General features: G+C 34.1%; 4 protein-coding genes across 5 annotated transcripts; 2 read left to right on the plus strand and 2 right to left on the minus strand.

Moving 5' to 3' along the window:
* Positions 1 to 2,427: 2,427 nt before the first annotated feature.
* On the minus strand, positions 2,428 to 3,695 carry LOC114300304 (uncharacterized). Its single transcript, XM_028245194.2, has 3 exons — positions 3,241 to 3,695; positions 2,854 to 3,063; positions 2,428 to 2,746 (listed from the first exon to the last, which is right to left on the minus strand). The coding sequence occupies exons 1-3, from the start codon at positions 3,693 to 3,695 to the stop codon at positions 2,428 to 2,430; spliced, it is 984 nt and encodes a 327-aa protein (XP_028100995.2).
* Positions 3,696 to 8,703: 5,008 nt separating this feature from the next.
* Positions 8,704 to 12,040, plus strand: LOC114300291 (UDP-glycosyltransferase 87A1). Its single transcript, XM_082904407.1, has 2 exons — positions 8,704 to 9,374; positions 10,900 to 12,040. The coding sequence occupies exons 1-2, from the start codon at positions 8,906 to 8,908 to the stop codon at positions 11,778 to 11,780; spliced, it is 1,350 nt and encodes a 449-aa protein (XP_082760533.1). The 5' UTR covers positions 8,704 to 8,905; the 3' UTR covers positions 11,781 to 12,040.
* Positions 12,041 to 12,148: 108 nt separating this feature from the next.
* On the minus strand, positions 12,149 to 14,984 carry LOC114300293 (uncharacterized). Its single transcript, XM_082904826.1, has 6 exons — positions 14,946 to 14,984; positions 13,645 to 13,744; positions 13,342 to 13,387; positions 12,586 to 12,675; positions 12,534 to 12,554; positions 12,149 to 12,450 (listed from the first exon to the last, which is right to left on the minus strand). The coding sequence occupies exons 1-6, from the start codon at positions 14,982 to 14,984 to the stop codon at positions 12,360 to 12,362; spliced, it is 387 nt and encodes a 128-aa protein (XP_082760952.1). The 3' UTR covers positions 12,149 to 12,359.
* Positions 14,985 to 18,308: 3,324 nt separating this feature from the next.
* On the plus strand, positions 18,309 to 20,449 carry LOC114300294 (uncharacterized). 2 transcript variants are annotated; one of them, XM_028245165.2, is made up of 3 exons: positions 18,309 to 18,515; positions 18,710 to 18,821; positions 19,180 to 20,449. In XM_028245165.2, the coding sequence occupies exon 3, from the start codon at positions 19,200 to 19,202 to the stop codon at positions 20,181 to 20,183; it is 984 nt and encodes a 327-aa protein (XP_028100966.1). In that variant the 5' UTR covers positions 18,309 to 18,515; positions 18,710 to 18,821; positions 19,180 to 19,199; the 3' UTR covers positions 20,184 to 20,449. The 2 variants fall into 2 exon arrangements, with proteins under 2 accessions (XP_028100966.1, XP_028100967.1); XM_028245166.2 differs by lacking the exons at positions 18,309 to 18,515; positions 18,710 to 18,821 and adding an exon at positions 18,885 to 19,077.
* The last annotated feature ends 251 nt before the right edge of the window (positions 20,450 to 20,700 follow it).

Here is a 20,700-nt window from a genome sequence, read left to right on the forward strand (position 1 = left end):
CCTACAAATCAATTTTTACAATTTTTTATTACACATTTTTCCATAAAAAGTTAAAAAGTTAACCCAAACATCCATATTTTCTTCCTCAAGACAAAAAGTGCACTTATTTAGGATACCCCAAACAACCCCTAAATTAATTCACAAATTTCAATAAGATTGATAATAAAATTCATCATTTTTACTCTAGAGCATGATTTATCTACCTATTTTACACACATTTGATGAAATTCTTAAATGCATTAATTTGTAATTTTTTTTTATATATAATTATTCATCTATCAATTGGCAATATACAAAAAAATTGGGGAAATTATAAAAAAAAAAAAACCTCAGGGTTTTGCATGTTTTTCAAATTAAACCCAATCGTTTAAATTTTGACAAATTAAATATGGAGTTTCTTCCGTGTTTCAATGTGAACCCTTCATCTATATCCGTTTGATTGAACCAACGGAATCTAGATAAAATTCTTAGATTCAAGCACCCATGTTCAAACACTTTTATCACCCTTGTCGTAACTCTATTTCGCCTCATTTTTGCGTCGTTAGATTCATCTCATGGCCTAGTTTTCGTTCCACCCCTCATAAGCCTTGTTCCACTTTTTTTTTGCATACTGTCGAAGCTCCGAAAGTTGGTCAAAAATAAGATTTTTCTCTCTTTGGACAAAATTTTCAGATTCAAACACACATAATCAAGCACTTGTATCTCATTCGTCGTAACTTTGTTTTGTCTCATTTTTGGGTCGTTGGATTCATCTCATAGCCTAATTTTCTTTCCACCTCTGATACGCCTTGTTCCACCTCTTTTTGCGTGTTGTTGAAGCTCCGAAAGTTGGCCAAAAATATATTATTTTTTTCCCCGTCTATCGTATATCTCTATACTTCTTCCTTCCTCCTTCCTTTCCATAATTATTCTTTCTTTTCCTCTTTCTTCATGGTCCATCCCCCACTCTTATGTTTCTTTCCGTTCTTGTAAGTCATATACATTCATACTCGACAATACCACCACCGTCGAAGGTTCGGTGGCACCATGAGCTCGGTGGAAGGGCTATGTAGGAAAAGGAAAAAAGAGAATAACTGTGGAAAGAAAGTAGGAAGGAAGAAGCATGGAGATAGAAAATAAATGAGGGAAAAAACAAAAAAAAAAATTATTTTTTGCCAACTTTTGGAGCTTTGGCAGTATACAAAAAGAGGTGGAATAAGGCACATGAGGGGTGAAATGAAAATTAGGCCATGAGGTGAATCCAACAAAGCAAAAATGAGGCAAAACGGAGTTACGATGAGGGAGATACAAGTGCTTGAATATGTGGGTTTGAATATGAAAATTTTGCCCAAATAAAGAAAAAATTTATTTTTGGCCAACTTTCAAAGCTCAAACAATATGCAAAAACAGGTGGAACAAGGCTTATAAGGGGTGAAACGAAAACTAGGCCATGAGGTGAATCTAAAGACACAAAAATAAGGTAAAACGGAGTTACGACGAAGGAGATACATGTGCTTAAACATGTGTGTTTGAATATGAAAATTTTGCCCAAAGAGAGAAAAATCTTATTTTTTTTTCCAACTTTTGGAGTTCCAACGGCATACAAAAAGAGGTGGAACAAGGCGTGTGAGGGATGAAATGAAAACTAGGCAATGAGGTGAATCCAACGACGCAAAAATGAAGCAAAACGAAATTACGACGAGGGAGATACAAGTGTTTGAACATGTATGTTTGAACCTGAGAATTTTGCCCAGATTCCGTTAGTTCAATCAAATGGATATAGACGGAGGGTTCACATTGAAACATGGAAGAAACTCCAGGGTTTAATTTGAAAAATACGCAAAACCCTGAGGTTTTTTTTTTTTTTTTTGTAATTTATCCAAAAAAATATTTGTGCATGTATTAGTAAAATCTAGGAAGCACAGATACGGATACAGGATACAGATACGATACGATACGGATATGGCGATACGACAAAATTTGAAAAACTAGGATACGAGTATGGCAGGGATATGTTCATAAAAAAAATTATTTTTACAACTTTTAGTAATGTAACATACATAAAAATAAAACTTCAACAATTTTTTGTAATGTAGCATATATAAAAATAAAACTTAAAATAAAAGACAACTTGATAAAAAAAGAAAGATTCCTATAAAGCTGAGAGTCTTCAAGGTCAATAGCTTCAACTTGTTCCCCTTTATCAGTGAATATCACAGATTCCATATCTAGTTTATCAAGAGAAAGACTTGCAATTTCAAGTAAGCCTGCATCCTCCAATGAATCAAAAGTATCTTCACCAACATCCCATAACTTGGTTTCTCCTTTAATGTACTGTCGACTTCTCCTTGATAGGACACGAAGATTGTTGTGCACAAAAACCAAATCTTCAGCACATTGTGGTGTCATTTTGTTTCTTTTCATGGAGTGAATAAAGGAGTAGATGCTCTAATTCCTTTCACAGCATGATGAGGAACATGGCTGGCCAAGTAATTTTAATGTTAAAGATTGAAGCATAGGAGCAGGAAACCCATGTGTAAGCCACCAAATAAGTGGATCCAATACTCCTCTATCAATCTTTGAGTCAAAATCTCCAAACATATCCAAACCTCCTGAAAACTTGGCATATTCCACATTTACAACCCTTCTTTCCTCTAAATTTGGAAAGTATTTCTTGGAGCACTTGTTTCTCATACTTGAAATTTCTTCATCTCTATGAGAAGGGACACGATTGGGATTTTCATTGAGCCACGTTGAACTATAATATCTAGATTACAACATTAGAAAGTTTCAAAATTGAATTATGTTATTCATATTAAAAGACAAATGTCAACAAAGAAATCTAATTAGTAAGAGTATGAATTAAGTTATTACCTTGGATTCGAAGAATGTGCAAGGTAATGAAGAGGAGTGTTACTTTTGGCCCACCTCTTAACTAGTACATTGTGCACCACGGAATAAAAGATTGATTCCTCATGATCTAGCTTCCCTTCATGCCTAAAGATGCTTGCCTTCACCTTTTCAATCATGGTGCCCCACATTTCATAAACTAAGTGAAGGCATGGTTTGTCAGAGTCACAAAACCTAAGCATCTCATAGATAGGCAATGTAAAAGACAAAATGTAATCAATCTTATCTCACCACAGATCATTCAATAATTTTTCCTTCACAAATGCTGCTTTCTTAACATCGTCTTCTTTGTAAGAAACCCACTAGTCACTAATAACCATTGATTGAAGGCCATGCTTTATAAGTTTAAACCTTTTGAGCATGATAATGGCAGATGCAAAACGTGTGTCCACAACAACAAGCAACTTCAAGGGTATGAATTTATTGAAAACAACTAGCTGCATGGAATGGTTCATGATGAAGTTTTTGATAAACATCACATCATCAACACAAAGTATGATCCAGTGATATTCACCATAAGCAAAAGCAGTACCCCTTGTTTCCTTTGGAGCACAAATATTCTTTAGAGCAAGATTTAGTGTGTGAACTACACATGGTGTCCAAAAGATATTCGGGTACTTACTTTCAATGAGTAAACCAGTTGCACTACACACGGAAGCATTATCTGTAATGACTTGAATGACATTCTGATGTCCAACTTCTTCAATTGCTTGACTAACTAAGTTGGAAATAAAAAACTTGTCTTTGTGCTCACCTTCACAATTAATAACTTTCAAGAACACTGCCCCAGCTTCTGATGCTCCCATAAAATTAATAAGGGGCCTTCTTTGAGAATCAGTCCATCAATCTTAAACAATACTCAACCCCTTTTCCTTTCATGATGCTCTAGTTGGCTCCAACAACCTCTCTACATTAGCCCTTTCCTTTTGAAGCAATGTAGTCCTCAACAAGTTATAACCAAGTGGTACATAACCAGGAATTGGATTGTTGGCAGCAAATTGAAAAGCACTAACATAATATGTGTTCCTTGATAAATGAAAAGGTAACCTCACTGAATAAAACATGCAAGCAATCTCAGAATGTAATTGTTCCCGAATAACTGGGTTGAATGCCTTTTCTAGAGCAGAAGTTCCAGTAGCCTTTCTTTTTCTTGGTTCATACCCCTTCATCTTAAATTCTCCAGTATCTAAAGCCCCTGAACCTGTTGAAGTAGATTGGCAAGTGGAAGGTGGTAAAGGAGCTTTTTTAGGCATAGCCATCTTTAACCTTTTTTCAGCTTCTTCAATTTTCCTTTGCATTTCAGCAAGGTGTTGCGGAGTCACTTTGGGGCACATTCTAAGCCCATTGCCAGAAAGTTTTAACAAATGTGCCTTGACCCTAAAGTATGACCAGTTGTACTCATTTTGACAGTAACTGCATTTAAACTTGGTGTTACCCCTTCTCTCAATTTTTTCTAGTTTTGCAACATAACACCAAAGAGGAGCATGATCATCTTCTTCCGTTACTGTACCACTTGTTGAGCCTAAACTTCCCGTATCCGAACTCATTTCCTAAAATTTATAAATTTGGTAAACAAATAAAACAAAACATTAATGTAGTTATTTTTTGGCATGAACATCAAAAAAAAATTCATCAATTCAATTAAATTTCAGCAATTTCAACAATATAGCATCACCCATAACAACCATAATGCAATTCAAATTAAGAGGAAAAAATTTACAAAGTTCATTTATTTATTTGCTTATGAGAAATTAATTTATGGTGCTTAGTTGCAATTGTAAATTATAATTTATTTGATTTTTCAGGTAATTTGGCCCAAAACAGACAATGTATTTTTTTGAACTACATTATGTGGTTTTTTTTTAGCATAATTGAAATCCTTAAATATATATGAACAAATAAAGTGACATATATTTATTTTGATTATAACTTTTTAGGACATTTTTTTAATATTTTTTGCACAAAAAAAAAAAAAAAGTGACAATTTATTTAGCCATATAGGTTCAACTTTTTTCATAACCAAACACATTTACAACTTATTTTAATTCTTTTAAACTAATAACTAAAAATTTTATAGATATAAAAGCTAATATATATATATATATATATAATATCAAATGGGGCCAAAATAGGTTACAGAGTATACTTATAAAAAAAAAAAAAAATTGTATATCAAATGGGGCCAAAATAGGTTACAGTCTACAGAGTATACTTATAAAAAAAAAAAATGTGTCCAGAGAGATCGAAAGAGAGAGAGAGAGAGAGATCGAGCGAGATCTGTCCATCCAGACCAGAGAGATCGAGCGAGAGGGAGGGGGAGAAAGGGAGAGAGTGTGAGATCGAGCGAGAGGGAGAGGGAGAAAGTGAGAGAGTGTGAGATCGAGCGAGAGGGAGAGAGGGACGAACCTGATCGACGACTCTTTGTTGGTTGGTTGATAAAGACTCCTCCTCTCCTCTCCTCCTTAGCTGCTGCTGTCGCGACCTAGGTAGGGTTTGGTTGATTGATTTTTTTGTTTTATTTTACCTTACTTTTGTTATTTTATAGTTTGACCCCTATTATAAGTTTTTTAAATTATTTTTTTGCCCCGCCGTATCCCGAAAGTATTCCTGAAGTATTCTCGCGTATCCCAAACGTATCTGAAATTAAAAAAAAAAAAAAATAGGATACTTCTTTGCCGTAAAATTCTTAGTGAGTTTAAATTAAACTATGCCACTAATAAATTAAACTATTCTTAAGAAACTGTTATCAATTTAGTCATTTGTTAACATCCATTTCATTTCACTTGCTAAAAATAAAAAAACAAATAAATCATCATAGAGTAGGTGTGGTTTATCTAGGTTCATGGAGTTAGACACATCATACCCACCTTCGTTGACCCACCAACTAAATTGTTTATTTTGCGTTGATTAGTTAAACTCTTAACACGTTTCGATCCGAACAAATTTATTGAATCAGTCAATTTCTCAAATTTTTATATCATGTTAGGTTTATTATGAATAATGTTTTTTTTTTTTTGATAATTCACGGTGTCCGGACTAGCTTACGCGCACCTCAACTAATCTTTGAGAGACCAATCCCACCGTCCACTAGTGGGAGCCCATTTGAAGCCAGAGCAAAACTCTGTATGGACTGGCCCAACACAAGGATTGATAGCACTTAAGAGGTTTTAAATCATTAACTAGTGTACTAACTAATATATTAATTGATGATGTGATATAATTTAAGAGATTTTTGGTATTTGTGATGTGAGAGTGAGATCAGTAATAATATCATAACTAGTGTTAACAAACTACTTAATATACTAATTGATACATATAACACCACTAAATTATTATTATTGTTGTAATGAGTATATCTTCAATGCATCAATGCAATACCAACAAGATTGCTCCATCAAATAGTAATACATCGTAATAAATATATATAATTATTATAACATTAAACCTGATTCACTTGAATCAATCAAAAAGTTTAGGCTATACCCCCAGTGCTGATTTACTGTATATCACGACATAACAAACATGTAGGGCTTGTTTGGTAATATTTACGTTTTCAATTTATATTTACAAAAAATTTATAAATTGATTTTTGTTTATTTTTAGAAAAACATAAATTACAAACGCGTTTCGTTTAGACAAAATGTTTAAAAAATTTTAAAAATATAAAAAAGAGTAAGAAATGACAAGTGGTGGCTGGTGGTGGGTGGAGAGGAGTGGTGGAAAATGATGGCGGGTGGTGGTGGCGGCGGAAGACGGTGGTGGAAAATGGTGGCAGCTGGCGGGTGATGGCGGCAGAAGACGGTGGTAGAAAGTGGCGGGTGGTGGCGGCAGAAGACGGTGGTGGAAAGTGGTGATGGTGGGTGGTGGTGGCGGGTGGTGGTGGTCGGTGGGTGGGTGGCGGATGACGGGAGGTGGTGGGTGGGTGAGTGGGTGGGTGACGGTGGCGGGTGGTGAGTAGTAGCGAGTGGGTGGTGGCGGTGGTGGTGGCTAGTGGTCGGTGGTGGTGGTGGCAGGTGGGTGGCGGATGACGGGTGGTTGTGGGTGGTGGCGGAGGGTGGGTAGGTGACGGTGGTGGTGGTGGTGGTGGTGGGTGGGTGGATGGATGGGTGGGTGGGTGGTGGTGGCGGGTGGTAGCGAGTGGGTGGTGGTGGTGGTGACGGGTGGTAGTGGCAGGTGGGTGGCGAATGGCTGGTGGGTGGTGGTGGATGGTGGTGGCAGGTGGCTGGTGAGTGGTGGTGGCGGGCGATGGATAGTAGTGGCGGGTGGGTGGTGGTGGTGGCGAGGTGTGGGTGGTGGTGGCGGCGATGGGTGGGTGGTGGTGGCGAGTGGGTGGCAGGTGGGTGGTGAGTGGTGGTGGCAAGTGGGTGGTTAGTGGTGGTGGCAGGTGGTGGTGGGGGGTGGGTGGGTGGGGGGTGGTGGGTGGTGGTGGCGGAAGACGGTGGTGGAAAATGGTGGCAGGTGGTGGTTAGTGTTGGGTGGTAAAAAAAAAAAAAAACTAAAAACTCAAAATGTAAACTTATTTTTTGGCCAAATTTATAAACTGAGACTATTGATTTATAAATAAAAAATTTACCAAACAAGTTTTTATTTGAGTTATTTAAATTTTTGTAAATATAAACAGAAAACTGAAAACGTAAGTGTTACCAAACGGCACCGTAATAATTATTTAATAATTTTCAAGTATCATGTAATATTATTTAGGGAGTGTTTGGGAAGAGAGTTGTACTAAAATAACTCATTAAAAAATAAAATATTGTAAAATAGTCAATAAGACACAATATCACATTCAATTCATAATTATTTTATTTTTTTCTTTCACAACTATCAAATCAACTAAAAAAAATCAACAAATTTCCAAAACAAAACTATTTTAGCCAGGTTAAAATAGTTAAAAAATCAACTAGGTCTCGTTTGGGAATATGATAGTTTAGTAATTTTTTGACTTTTTACGAAAAAATGTGTAGAAAAGAAAAGAGAATGATGTGACAACTTATAGTGTCTTTTTAACTTTTTGATAAATAATAGTGCACTTTTTTATTTTTCTTTATAAAAATATGTATAAAAAAATAAAGAGGAGATGTTGATTAATGTGACCCAATAAATTTAAAAAGTATACTTATATAGTTTAACCCAAAAAGGTTTAGTCCCCAAATGAGACTTAAACTAACCAACTTCCTAAAGAAGGTCTTAAACATATAATCAAAAAACGTGGCAAATGAAATGGCTTATTTTGAAAAATAAGTTAAAAGTTAATTTAATTTTTTTTTTATAAAAAAAATGTGAAAAAAATAAAAGAAATAATATAGTAGTGTTTGGAAAAGTTGATTGAAAGTTGACTTTTTTTTTTTTGATTTTTTTGATTTTTTTATCTTTTTATAAGTGAAAATTATAAAAGTGATATGATTCAAAATGAGTTAAAAATTAAAAATTAACTTTTAACCAACTTACCAAATAGGCCTATAACCTCAAAAAGTTAAAAAATTAACATTTTAACTTTTAATTCAATTGACAAAATAAACAGACGCAATAATTATTTTTGTTAAATGATTTAGAGGATGGAATGTAACGCCCAACAACCCCACCATCATCAAAAGAGTTAGGTGAATTATAGCTCTCTGCCATAATAATTTCATTTTTTTTATATTGTTTTTACCAACGGAGTTAGGTAAGCCCAGATTCTTAAACATGGATTGAATTTTCAATTACGCTACAGTACAATCAAAAAATATATATATATATATATACTAATTAATATATACATTAATATAACAATTAATATTATATTATTATTATTAACCCCACTTATTAATTTCTAAAACTATAACACATATTAATTCATTAATTAATATATATAATATTATTCATCAAAAATCAATCTCAAAATTAAACATCACCCCATTCAGTCTCTCACTATATATACACAGACATACATACATACAAAATTTAAACAAAGCCTATCTTCTTTCGTAACAGTCAGATTAATTCAACACTGACTGCTCCGGAAAGCTTCGAACCAATGGCCACATGCCACGTGGTGGCCATGCCTTACCCCGGGAGGGGACACGTCAACCCCATGATGAACCTCTGCAAGAAACTGGCTTCCCGGAGCAGCCACATACTCGTTACCTTCGTCGTCACTGAGGAGTGGCTCGGCTTCATCGGCTCTGAAACCAAGCCAGATAACGTCCGATTCAGTACCATCCCAAATGTCTTGCCTTCGGAGTTGGGACGAGCTGCCGACATGGTCGGTTTCCTCGAAGCTGTCAGGACGAAAATGGAAGAGCCGTTTGAGCGGCTCCTCGATCGGCTAGAGACGCCGGCGACTGTCATCGTAGCCGATGCTTTCTTCAATTGGGCAGTTGACGTCGGGCACAGAAGGAATATGCCGGTGGCTTCGTTTTGGGCGATGCCGGCTTCGGTGTTTTCGATGTTTTACCATTTTGACCTCGTCGTTCAAAACGGACATTTCCCTGTTGAATTATCAGGTACGTCAATGCATAGTGTAACAATTCAACAAAAATGCTACAAATTTTAAAAATTCTACTCAGGCCAAGTTGGGTTACTTTCAAAAAAGTTAAAAAGTCAAAAAATTACTCAAAAAGTTAAAAAGTTAACACTATTCACCAAAAGTCAACAATTACGGCTGCACAACTCCCAATTCAAATTTTTTCCTACAAATTAATTTTTACAATTTTTTATTACACATTTTTCAATAAAAACTCAAAAAGTTAACCCAAACATCCATATTTTCAACCTCAATTTTTTAGTCCAAAAAGACAAAAGTGCACTTTTTTAATCTTTCCAAACTTGGCCTAAACATTTTACCATGGCGCTGTTTGGGAAGCTGCCAATGAGGCTATTATAGCCTCATTTCAGAAATAAACCAAAAAGTGGCACTGTTCACAATTTTTCAAAAAAAAAAAAAAAATAGGCACTGTCACAGCCGGAAACCCATAACATCAATGGCAAAATTACCATTTTGCCCCTTTATATTAATTTAAAAAATAAAAAGTTAGGGACAAATTTGTCATTTTAAATTTAAACATCATTTCAACACACTTTCCAATAGAAGAACCCAACTAAAAATTCATCTCATCTTCCCAAACACAAAATTAAAATAGCCTACTAAAATAGCTAAAAAGCCAAATAACCTACTAAAATAGCCACTTCCCAAACGAAGCCCATATATCTCACATAGATTTGGAAACCACATGAGACATATACTGTATGATGAGACATATACTGTACACTCATACGAGACATTTGATAAATTTTTTAAAATTTCAAATATTATTCACAATTTAATGACCAAGTTCAGATTTTGGTAGTATAAATTTGGGCGTTCGGGAACGAACAAAGAACAATGCAGCCTTTCTATCCTTTTTTTTAAGTGTTTTTTTTTATATTATAAATTATGTAATTTTTTTATTCCGTTCAAGAATTTAAAAAATAATAAATAAAAAAAACCAAAAATAAGTTTAAAATGTCCACTAATTTTTTTATTTATTTTTTTTGTCTTTTTTAAAAAACTTTCATGAATTGTTTTAAAAAAAAATAATTTTCCCCGTCAAATAGCCAAAAAGCCTGAAACCTTTTGGAAATTAGAAAAGAAAAGAAAAAAAAAAACCAATAAAAAAAATCACAAAGATGTAAATCCCAAAAAGTTTGCTGAGTAATGGAGCTATAAATTTAAAAATTGTTTTTTATTTTTATTTTATTATCCTTACAATTTAAATAAATAAAATGTTTTTTAAAGTTTTATTATTTATAAATAATATATCATATTATCCCTTATTTTTATTAATACAGACATTTTATAATTATAAAATTAACATACTCCTTTGACCCGTTAGCTTCCTTACTTGCCCTAGCTCCGATATGATTGGGACACGGGTAGCCCACCTCTGTGAGAATTCTGATTAGAATTTATGTTTGTAAGCACTAAAATCTCCATTATGTTACATTGATGACATTGACTTATGTGCTTCATTGCTCATGCATGCATGATAGAAAAAGGAGAAGAGTTGGTGGACTACATTCCTGGACTATCTCCAATTCGACTAGCAGACATTCCAACTATCTTCCACATGAAAGATAAACGACTCTCGCACAAAGCTCTTCATCTGATGTCCAATGTACCAAAATCACAATATCTCTTATTCTCCTCCATCCTTGAGCTTGAATCTCCAGTTGTTGATGCTTTGCAACTCATATTTCAATTTCCCATCTACTCTTTAGGCCCCCTCATACCTTACTTCAATCTTGAACATAGCAACTCTCACACCACTGCTTGCCACGACGATCCTGACTACTTCAAATGGTTAGACTCTCAACCTCAGAACTCTGTTTTGTACGTTTCACTAGGAAGTTATCTCTCTGTTTCAAGCACCCAAATGGATGAAATTGTAGCTGGTTTGCTCAATAGTGGTGTGCGGTGCTTGTGGGTGGCGCGTGACAAAGCGTCAACATTAAAGGAGGCATGTGGCAATGCAGGGATGGTGGTGCCTTGGTGTGACCAATTGAAGGTGTTATGTCATTCTTCAGTTGGTGGATTTTTGACACATTGTGGGTGGAATTCGACTATGGAAAGTATTTTTGCAGGTGTGCCAATGCTTACTCTGCCTCTAATGCTGGATCAAGCCCCAAATTGTAAATTTATCGTTGAGGATTGGAAGATTGGGTGGAAACTGAAGAAATGGGAGATAGAGAATTTGGTGCCGAGAGAAGAAATTGCTGATCTTGCACGGGCATTTATGGATTTGGAAAATCCTAAGAGGAAAGAAATGATGAAAAGATCAGAAAAAATGAAAGAGATCTGTCGAGGAGCAATCCAAAAAGGAGGGTCATCTGAATCGAACCTGGATGCTTTTATCAAGAATATCTCCAAATGAATCCACCATTTACTTGATGTGCTGTGTGCATGTCAGTGTTTAGACTATCGAGCAAAATTTAAACAGTTTTATTGTAAAACTTTGTTGAGAATTCCAAGCTCATGGCTACTAATGCATTGTCAGGACAAGTTGTTGCATGCATCTTTTCCTTCCCTTCTATTGGAAGCCATGCTCTACCTATGTTCTTTCTGATTGTTCTCTTTTGTAATGTTTTGTAGTGGAATACCCACAATAAAGCTTTTCCAATCTTTCATGTCTAACTTTTCCCCAATTCAAAAGATTACCGTATGTTTAGTGGTGAAATTTTCAGCAAGATGAATCAAAAAACACTTTCAAGACCAATTTAAGCAAGATGAAGCACAAAATCATTGTAAAATCCAACAATAAATTGCATTCCAAATCAGAAACAAATTAAGGATACAGAAGTCAACATACATAACATGCCGAAACCAAGCAAATCTTGATTTGTTCACTATCTACACAAGATGACATAATCTGCATGAATTCAAATCCAAAGCCCAGAGATCTGATACAGCACACTACATTTCTCATCACTACTACTCATAAACTCTTTATCCATTACTTCTTATTCTTATTATTAGCTACACTATTATTGTTCTTCCCTTGTGCTGCTTTTTTCGCCAATTTCTCTTGAAGTGCTCTCGCATCCCTAACCATCAAAATTCAATACCCAAATTAGAATTAAAAATTAGGTCTGAAAAGAAACAAATTTTGGAGAGATAGATACAGAACCTCTCTCTCTTTTGTTCAGGTGTTAAACAAAGGTCTTGGAATACCAAGAGATACAGAACCATCTTCCTTTGGCTGCCTGGCCTTGTTTCCTGCCCTGGCTTGAGCCCTTTCTCGATCTCGATCCCTTTGGCTACCGCGCTCGCTAAAGTTAAGGTCCACTAACACATATCAAAATCCCACACAAGCATTCCGTTTAGTTGCTGAGAAAATGCAGGAAAATAACTTTCTCATTTTCATAGTTTCTTCACGTAAGTTTAATTATTTGAGATCGAAAAAGATTTGAAAAAATACAATCATGACCTTAAATTTTCTCGGCGACCACACAGAGGGCCTAACAAAACCTTGTTATGCTTTCATTAAAAGAAAATTTGCCAAAAAAACGCTGCTAAAAGCCATCAAAATAGGAAAGCAACAGGTCGATCTTAAATCAGAGAAAGGAAACATATCATAAGGATACGAGACATTATTCTCGATTCTCGAAAACCCAAAGCCCTGAAAACTCCCCCCCCCCCCCCCCCCCCCCCCCCCCAAAAAAAAAAAATCCAGCTACTCAACAATGAGAAACAAATTACAAAACGAACAACAATGGTAGAGGACCCTAATTTTTGTGGCTCAAATGGCTCGAATTTGCCAAAACGACGTCGTTTTGAGTACAAAACAACATTAAAATTGCCAAAACGACGTCGTTTTGGCAAATTTGAGCCATTTGAGCCACAGAAATTAGGGCCCTCAAACATTTTTCCAAAACGAAACAAATTAACACAAAAACAGATTGATGAGTTTTAGAGAGAGAAGCGGGAATACCTACCTGATCGAAGCTGGTGGCAGAGAGCTATAATTCGCGTTAATTTGCAGGCCCGTTTGGGACGTACATTTTAGTCCAAAAAAAAAAAAAAAAAAAAAAAAAAAAATCAAAATGTTATCATTTTAGTCAAAAAGTCAACAATTCATATTAAAAAGTCAAATTTTTTCTTTTTTTTTTTCTACTCTTTGCACATTTTTTTATAATTAGTCAAAAAAATCATTCCAAACATATAAATTTTTTTTACTTACATTTTAGCTAAATAACTAAAAAATTACTTAAATTACCCTATTCTCAAACGAAGCGGTGGTGAAAGAATCGATAAATAGAGGGAAGAAAGGCTGTAAAGGCGGTATCCAGAAGGGTCGAGAAGCTGCGGAGAAGATAGGCTGTTTCTTAACCGTTGGATCTATAATTTTGTTTTTTTTTTTATTTGATGATATTATTTTCTAGTTAATGTGCGGTTCATAATACTAGTTGTTGTTGACCACTGATCAGTAATGCTAGAAATTTAAAGAATTTATTAAAAATTTGAAAAATGCCTAAGACTCCAGTGGGGTCACTGGGAGTCGTGTGTGTAGATCCGTGATTGGTCCAAATTTATTTATTTATTTATTTATTTTTTTGTTTCAGCGAATGGCAGCACGCCACGTCACTGAGGGTTTGAAGCAGCGCCCTAAAAATTTTATTAAGGTCTGATATGGGTATAAGTCTCTATGTTCGTGAAATGAGACTTACTATATGAGGTGTTTGTTTTGAGAAATAGGAATGAGACTTTCTAATCTCTTGGTATTAGGATAGACCTTGGAAGGGATACTAAGATGAAGGAGGTGGAGATGGTATTACAAAAATAGTCTTAGGGACTAGATATTTTTTTATTTTTTTATTTTTTACATGTAGGGCATTTTTTTTTAACATTAATGTTCAATTTTTTGTATTTTTTGTTAATTAAAAATCATTGTTTTATTTGTTTTATTTTTTTTTTGAATTTTATTTTTATTTTTTTACATGTTAGGCATTTTAAAAAAAATATTAATGTTTAATATTTTTGTATTTGTTTTATTATTTTATATTTATTTCACATAAAAATAATTTAACAATCCTTATATTAATAACTATCATCAAAACAAGCATAATTTTACTTAATTCTCTCACTATTAATCCCTCACTATTAATCCTTTCGTTATGAATCATTTTTATTCTACCTCTGCAAACAAATGAGGCGCAGGGGTCTTCCATCCATATAAGATATTTACTAAAAACTTTAATAGAAATTTTGAAATTTTAAATATTTTTTCTAATCTCAATCATCAGAATTGACACGCGGAGGTGTTATAGGTCATATGAGTTTGCATTTTGTAGCTCTACCAAATCATACGATGAAACGTGGTACTGTGTAGTGAATAGAAAAATGCTTCAGAACTCGAAATTCTTGAGGCTTGAGTGGCCCGAATTCAAAACGATGTCATTTTGAATTTTTTTTTTTCCCTTTCGTTTATTTGTCAAACAGAGGAAGGGAGGAAGAGAGAGAAAAAAGAGGAAGATAAAAGAAAGGAAAAGAGAAGAAATAGAGAAGAGGGAGGGGAGAGCAGATCTTCTCACGTCGTTGCCGTCGTCGCCGCCGCCTCTTCCTCTTCCTCTTCCGTCATTGCTGCGACTACTACTGTCGCCGTTACACCACCTCCGTCGGCGCCCTCTCTCTTCTTCTCTTCTCTTTTTCTATATATATATATATATATATATATATGTGTGTGTGTGTTTGTGTGTGTGTGTTTCATGGATTTGGCTTTTGATTTTTTAGATTTGTATATGTGTGTGTGTGTGTTTCATGGATTTGTGTGTTTGATTTGTATTGGTTTTGATTTTTGGGTTTGAATCTCTTTGCTTTATCTCTTTCCTCTCCTCATCTTCTTTCTTCTTCCTTCTTCTCTTGCCAGTCATGAAAAGGAAGAAGAAAAGGAAAAAAAAAAGAAAAGAAACTAAAGCGATGTTGTTTTGAGATTTCAGGCCACTCGAGCCTCTAATTTTTCGAGCTACCTAACGGGACTGGTAGTGAATAATACTTTGAAAAATGCTACTACCAATTGTTTTATTAAATATTTTATCAAATATCTGATGTAAATATAAAATTTATATTATATGAGTTTCACATTCATTAAAACATTTAAATCCTTAGCATAATAACTCTAATACTTTTTGCCCCGGCCATTTACACGATCGGAAGCCCATATTGGCAGATTGGTCGAGCTCAAGCCCATGTGCTTGATTCGAATATTGATCTGTTGGGCTTTCTTAATCAAAACTACATAGTAATTTGATAATATATAGTAAATGTCAGTTTTGTAAAATAATTATTATATTATTAATGTTTTTATTTAAAAATAAAATAAAATACTAAGTTATATAATTTTATACGTTTGTATGCAATTTATTATTATTTTTTTGGTATTATTAAAAAAACAATTTTACTTCTCATATGGGCGAGTCTTACATAGCTAATTTTAGGTAAAAAAATTATGGTGTACGTGTTAAAACAGCTTATAGATTACAACTTAACAGATTATAGATTATGACTTTAATCAGAAGTTGTTAATCTATTTGGTGTAGCTGTTGGATTATAGATTTAAGTTGCTGAGTAGTGTTTGTTAAATAAGCTGTGAAATAGCTTTTTTAATTAATTTTTATTTTTTGTTTGTCTACATTTCTCATAAAAAATAATAATAATAATCTATAGTCCATTTGAGTCTTTTTCTATTTTAAAAAAAATAAAAAATAAAAAAATTTAAGAGTATAACCATAAATTAACATGTTCACAGCAGAAGTTGATAATCAGAAACAAGGGGTGAGCAGCTTCTCAGAATCAGTTTTTTTGAGTTAAAATAAGCTGTTAGAATCAGAAGCTGTTTGAAATAAGTTTAACCAAACAGTCCAAAATAACTTTTTCAAAGTTAAAAACCATAAGTTGACTCTGAAAAGTTCAAACAAATACCCCCTATATCCCATGAAATTTTATTTGCTTAGATTTTTTCATAAAAATATAATCCTTTATGTATTTCGTGTGACTTTGGGATACCAAATGTCAATTGTCAAGCCAATTATAAGGTTCCGTGGGTTCGAAATATAAACTTTATTGAGAATGTCTAACATCAGCCAACTCATGCACCGTTAGCAGCCACTACAAAAAAGTTAAATTTGTTTTAATTTTGTTGTCTTTGTTTTTTTTTTTAATTTCTTTAAAGTTTGTATCAAACAAATTGCTAAGATGTATTTAAAACGAAAAAATTATTGGGAGAATTGCTCAACAGTGTAATAGAATAAAAAAAATATAAATTTGATGGGATCCACTATGTTTGTGTAATTTTTATTTTGTTCCATTATTAAGTGATATTTCAAAAAAATATTATGAAATTTTAAAAAATTAACTAAAAAAATTAGTTAGACTTTTTTAATTATTAATTATTTTTGGCTTTCTAGTTTAGTACTATTTAAAAAGTTAAAAAAATATTAAAAATAGAAAAAATCAACAAAAAGGGTTGGTAATAAAACATTTGTAACACCCAATCTCAAATATTTATGTTCAATAAAATACCACTTATAAATGGGTCCAAGTGCAACTTCTTCTTCTTCTTCTTTTCTTATTTTTTTTTTTTTTTGATTTTGATTTTTATTAATAAGCAAGTCCAAGTCCAACTTTCTTTTCATTTATACTGAGGTCAGGTTTGGTAATTACCTTAGATTTGGGATTAATTTTATTTATTTATTTATTGAGCTTTTTAATTTTTAATTTTTTTACATTTTAGCTTCTATTTAATTAGTCTCTCATTTAATTTTTTATTGTCTTAAAATATTAATCCATTTTCAAAAATTAAGAAATAAAATAATATAAATTTATTATTTTGTCATTCTTTCAAATTTATTAATAACATAAAAAGTATAATTATGACAACTAATATTTTTTAAAAGAGTTATGGCAGGGACCTCAAATAATTTATCAAATTTTCTACCAAATCTCTCACATGGGTGTAGAACCCGCACACATGTGGGTTTGTGTTGGTCCCACACCCATGTAAGAGTTTTGGTAAAAAATTTGGTAGATTATTTGCGGTCTATAACATTTTTCTTCTTAAAAAATGTACAGTCAAGGGTAATTTTAAAAATTTAATATTTTTAAAATGTAATGATTGTATTATCAAAAAAATTTAAATTCCTCATAAATAACTATTATTTTAGAACGAAGAGAATAACCACCATATTTGTTTCCATTTTTTGAAAACACTTTTAAGTAAATTCTACATTCTTATTTTTTCATATTTTTTTTGTTTTCACTAATTTTTTTTTAATATTTTAAACAATTTTTAAAAATTTTAGATACATGTAACATAAATACACTCTAAAAGTATACTTTTTGTGAAAAAATATTTAAAAAAATTCACTAAATATAAGAAATATAAAAAAATACGAAAATTCAATATATTTTTCGTATTTTATGTATTTATTAATTTTTTTTTCACATTTTAGATATATTTAAGTAAAATATATCTAAAAAAAAATATTAAAAATATTCACTAAACATAAATAAAAAAAAAATCAATTTTTAAAAAATTGAAAACAAACATTTTCAATATTTTTTATTTTTTATTTGGGTTGGCAGCAAAATTGTTGGCAGTTGCAGCAGCTACAGAAGTGATGGTCATTTAGGGTTTGTTTGGCGAGAAGAGTTTGGGGTTTTTTTGGCTATTTTAGTCACAAAAGATAAAATAGGCTATTTTAGCCACAAAAAATAAAACATCACATTCAACCCATAATCATTACACTCTTCGCTCACAAAAAAAGTTAAAAAAGTCAAAAAGCCAAAAAACCCTTCCCAAACCAAACTTTTTAACCCAGGCTAAAATAACTAAAAAACCAAAAAGTCAAAAAGTAAACCCCTTCCCAAACGGAGGCTTAATACAAAATTTTCCAAAACAGACGGCACGGCAAACGAAAGCCAACGGTTCCACAAGACTCGCTCCGCTGTTCACCTCCTTCCCCCACAAAGCTTTTCTGTTGGCTCAACTCTCTTCTGTTGTGACCCTATGATATACACACACACGAAGAGAGAGAGAGAGAGAGAGAGCAACACTGGGCCAGCAATGGAAGAGAGATAAAAAGGGACAAAACAAAGATGGGCAAAACTTTTGGTGCGTTTACCGTGTGATAATGATCTTATCTCTTTCTCTCTCCTTTTTTGACTCCACTCTCTCTTTTCTTTTTTGTCTCTCTCGCACATTCTCCCCAATCATTCTGATACTCTCTATCTATGCGTTTATTATTGTCTTTCATTGCCCGACCCCCCCCCCCCCCCCCCCCAAATAACTCACTTTTTACCCAGCAGACAATAAATAACACAACACGATCATTCGAAAGAGCTGTGGATATACATATATCAGATCTGATCAGGTCCTTTCATTGTCAATTGCTCAGACGTAATCGACCTGACACGAAAGGTATCCAATGCTCTGTTTTATACTTTCTCGCTCTTATAACATTTTCTATTCAACATATTTTCCGAGAAAATTCTCATTTTTGACTTGCACTTTCCCTGATTCGATCCTCGCATTTTGATTTTCGCTTTCTGTGCATTTTTATTTTTTAACCGTACAATTGAGCTTTTTTGATGCTAAACAAAAAAAAAAAAATGTAGATTTTTCCGAGAAAATAAATTTTGTATTTTCCTGAGCTGTAACTTTCCGATGAAACAAGGTTTCCGATTCTTACATTCCCGAGAAAGTGTCAATTTTCCCGAGAAAAAAACGCATTCTGTTTTCATTGAATTGTAATTGTTTGTTAATTTTTTTTTTTTAGGAATTAGTGGTTCGTATTGAATGGAAGGTGTCGGCGACGGTGGTAGTCGGAGGCGACAATTTCATGCTGACGAAAGGTCCGACTCGGCGAACCTTCGAGATTTTCTTCGAGTCAAAGAGGACGACGATGGCCGAAACTTGGCCGGTTTAACATTAAGCGCTGTGCTTGGTTGCGAGAATAGACCGGCTCAGCTTCAGGCGACCCGGTCTCTTCACGATATCATCCGAGACGATCCGTACGGCGGCAAAGACAGCAAGAAGAGCTGGAAGGCTTTCAAAGAGAAGCTTCGCCTCCGCCGCAACGGTTCCTGCTCCGGCGCCTCCTGGACCTCCACGGTTTCGACACCGGCCTCCGACGTCCCGATTCAGAACGCCAATCGTATGATTTCTCGGCGAAATTCGACTCGATTTGGGGATCAAACTCATCATCATCATCATCATCATCAAGAACTGTCATCGTTGAATTCAATCAACGGAGGAGAGAATCACGTGGAATTGAATTCAATGCCGAGTAACAGAGCCATGATGCTTCGCCGGAATTCGAGTCGGATTCCGTCACGCACGACCAGCCGGTACGGCGGTTCAACATCGTTCAACAATGCCGGTGAAGTTGCGGAGCTACACCGACGATTGCCATCTGGCGAAGAAGAAGAGGAGGAGGAAGGTGGAGAGGAGGGGGAGGAGGAGGAGGAGGAGGAGGTGGCGGAGGAGGACGGAGGAGAGCAGCCGGTGAGGATGTCGTTGATGGCGCTGTTGGCGGAGACGGACAGAGAAATGGGATTGGATGGAGCGAATTACATGAGTGATGATGAGGAGGAGGAAGAGGAAGTGATTGTGGGTGGAGAATACAACAATTGCTGTGTGTGTATGGTGAGGCATAAGGGTGCAGCGTTCATACCTTGTGGCCACACTTTTTGCAGGTTGTGTTCTAGGGAGCTTTGGGTTCAGAGGGGTAATTGCCCTCTCTGCAATGGCTTCATCTTGGAAATTCTTGATATCTTCTGATCCGCCATGGTCGACCATCAAGCTCTGAGATCTTGCAAACTTTTTCGTATTTGTTTTGGTGTTTTTTATTTTTAAAATTTGTTTTGGTATTTTTTATTTTTAAAAATTGTTTTGGTAAATAAGAAGTTTGTTTGTGTGATGTGCTTGATAATCACAAATCAGGGATGATAGAGTGATTTATTATGGTAGGTTGGGTTGGCCTTTGGCCCCCTTTTGTTGTATATGTAAGGTTGGTACATTTGCTGATATGCATTACAATTTGAAAATTTATAGGATAAATTACATTTATCCTATTTGGAGTTTGAGTTTAATATATATTATTTTTGACGTTTAAAAAATTACATTAATCCTTGTTATTGTAATTATTTAAACAGAATGAAAACATTAAACTCATGCATTATCTTCTTTTTTTTTTTTTTGTGCTTTACTTTCTCTATTTTTTTTTTCTCTTTCTTTTACTTTACTTTATTTTTTAAATGTAATTTTCTCTATTTTTTTATTAGGAGTTGTTTTATTT

Source organism: Camellia sinensis, chromosome 14 (genome assembly GCF_055761805.1).
Source record: "Camellia sinensis isolate YWXY chromosome 14, ASM5576180v1, whole genome shotgun sequence".
Lineage (NCBI taxonomy): Eukaryota > Viridiplantae > Streptophyta > Magnoliopsida > Ericales > Theaceae > Camellia > Camellia sinensis.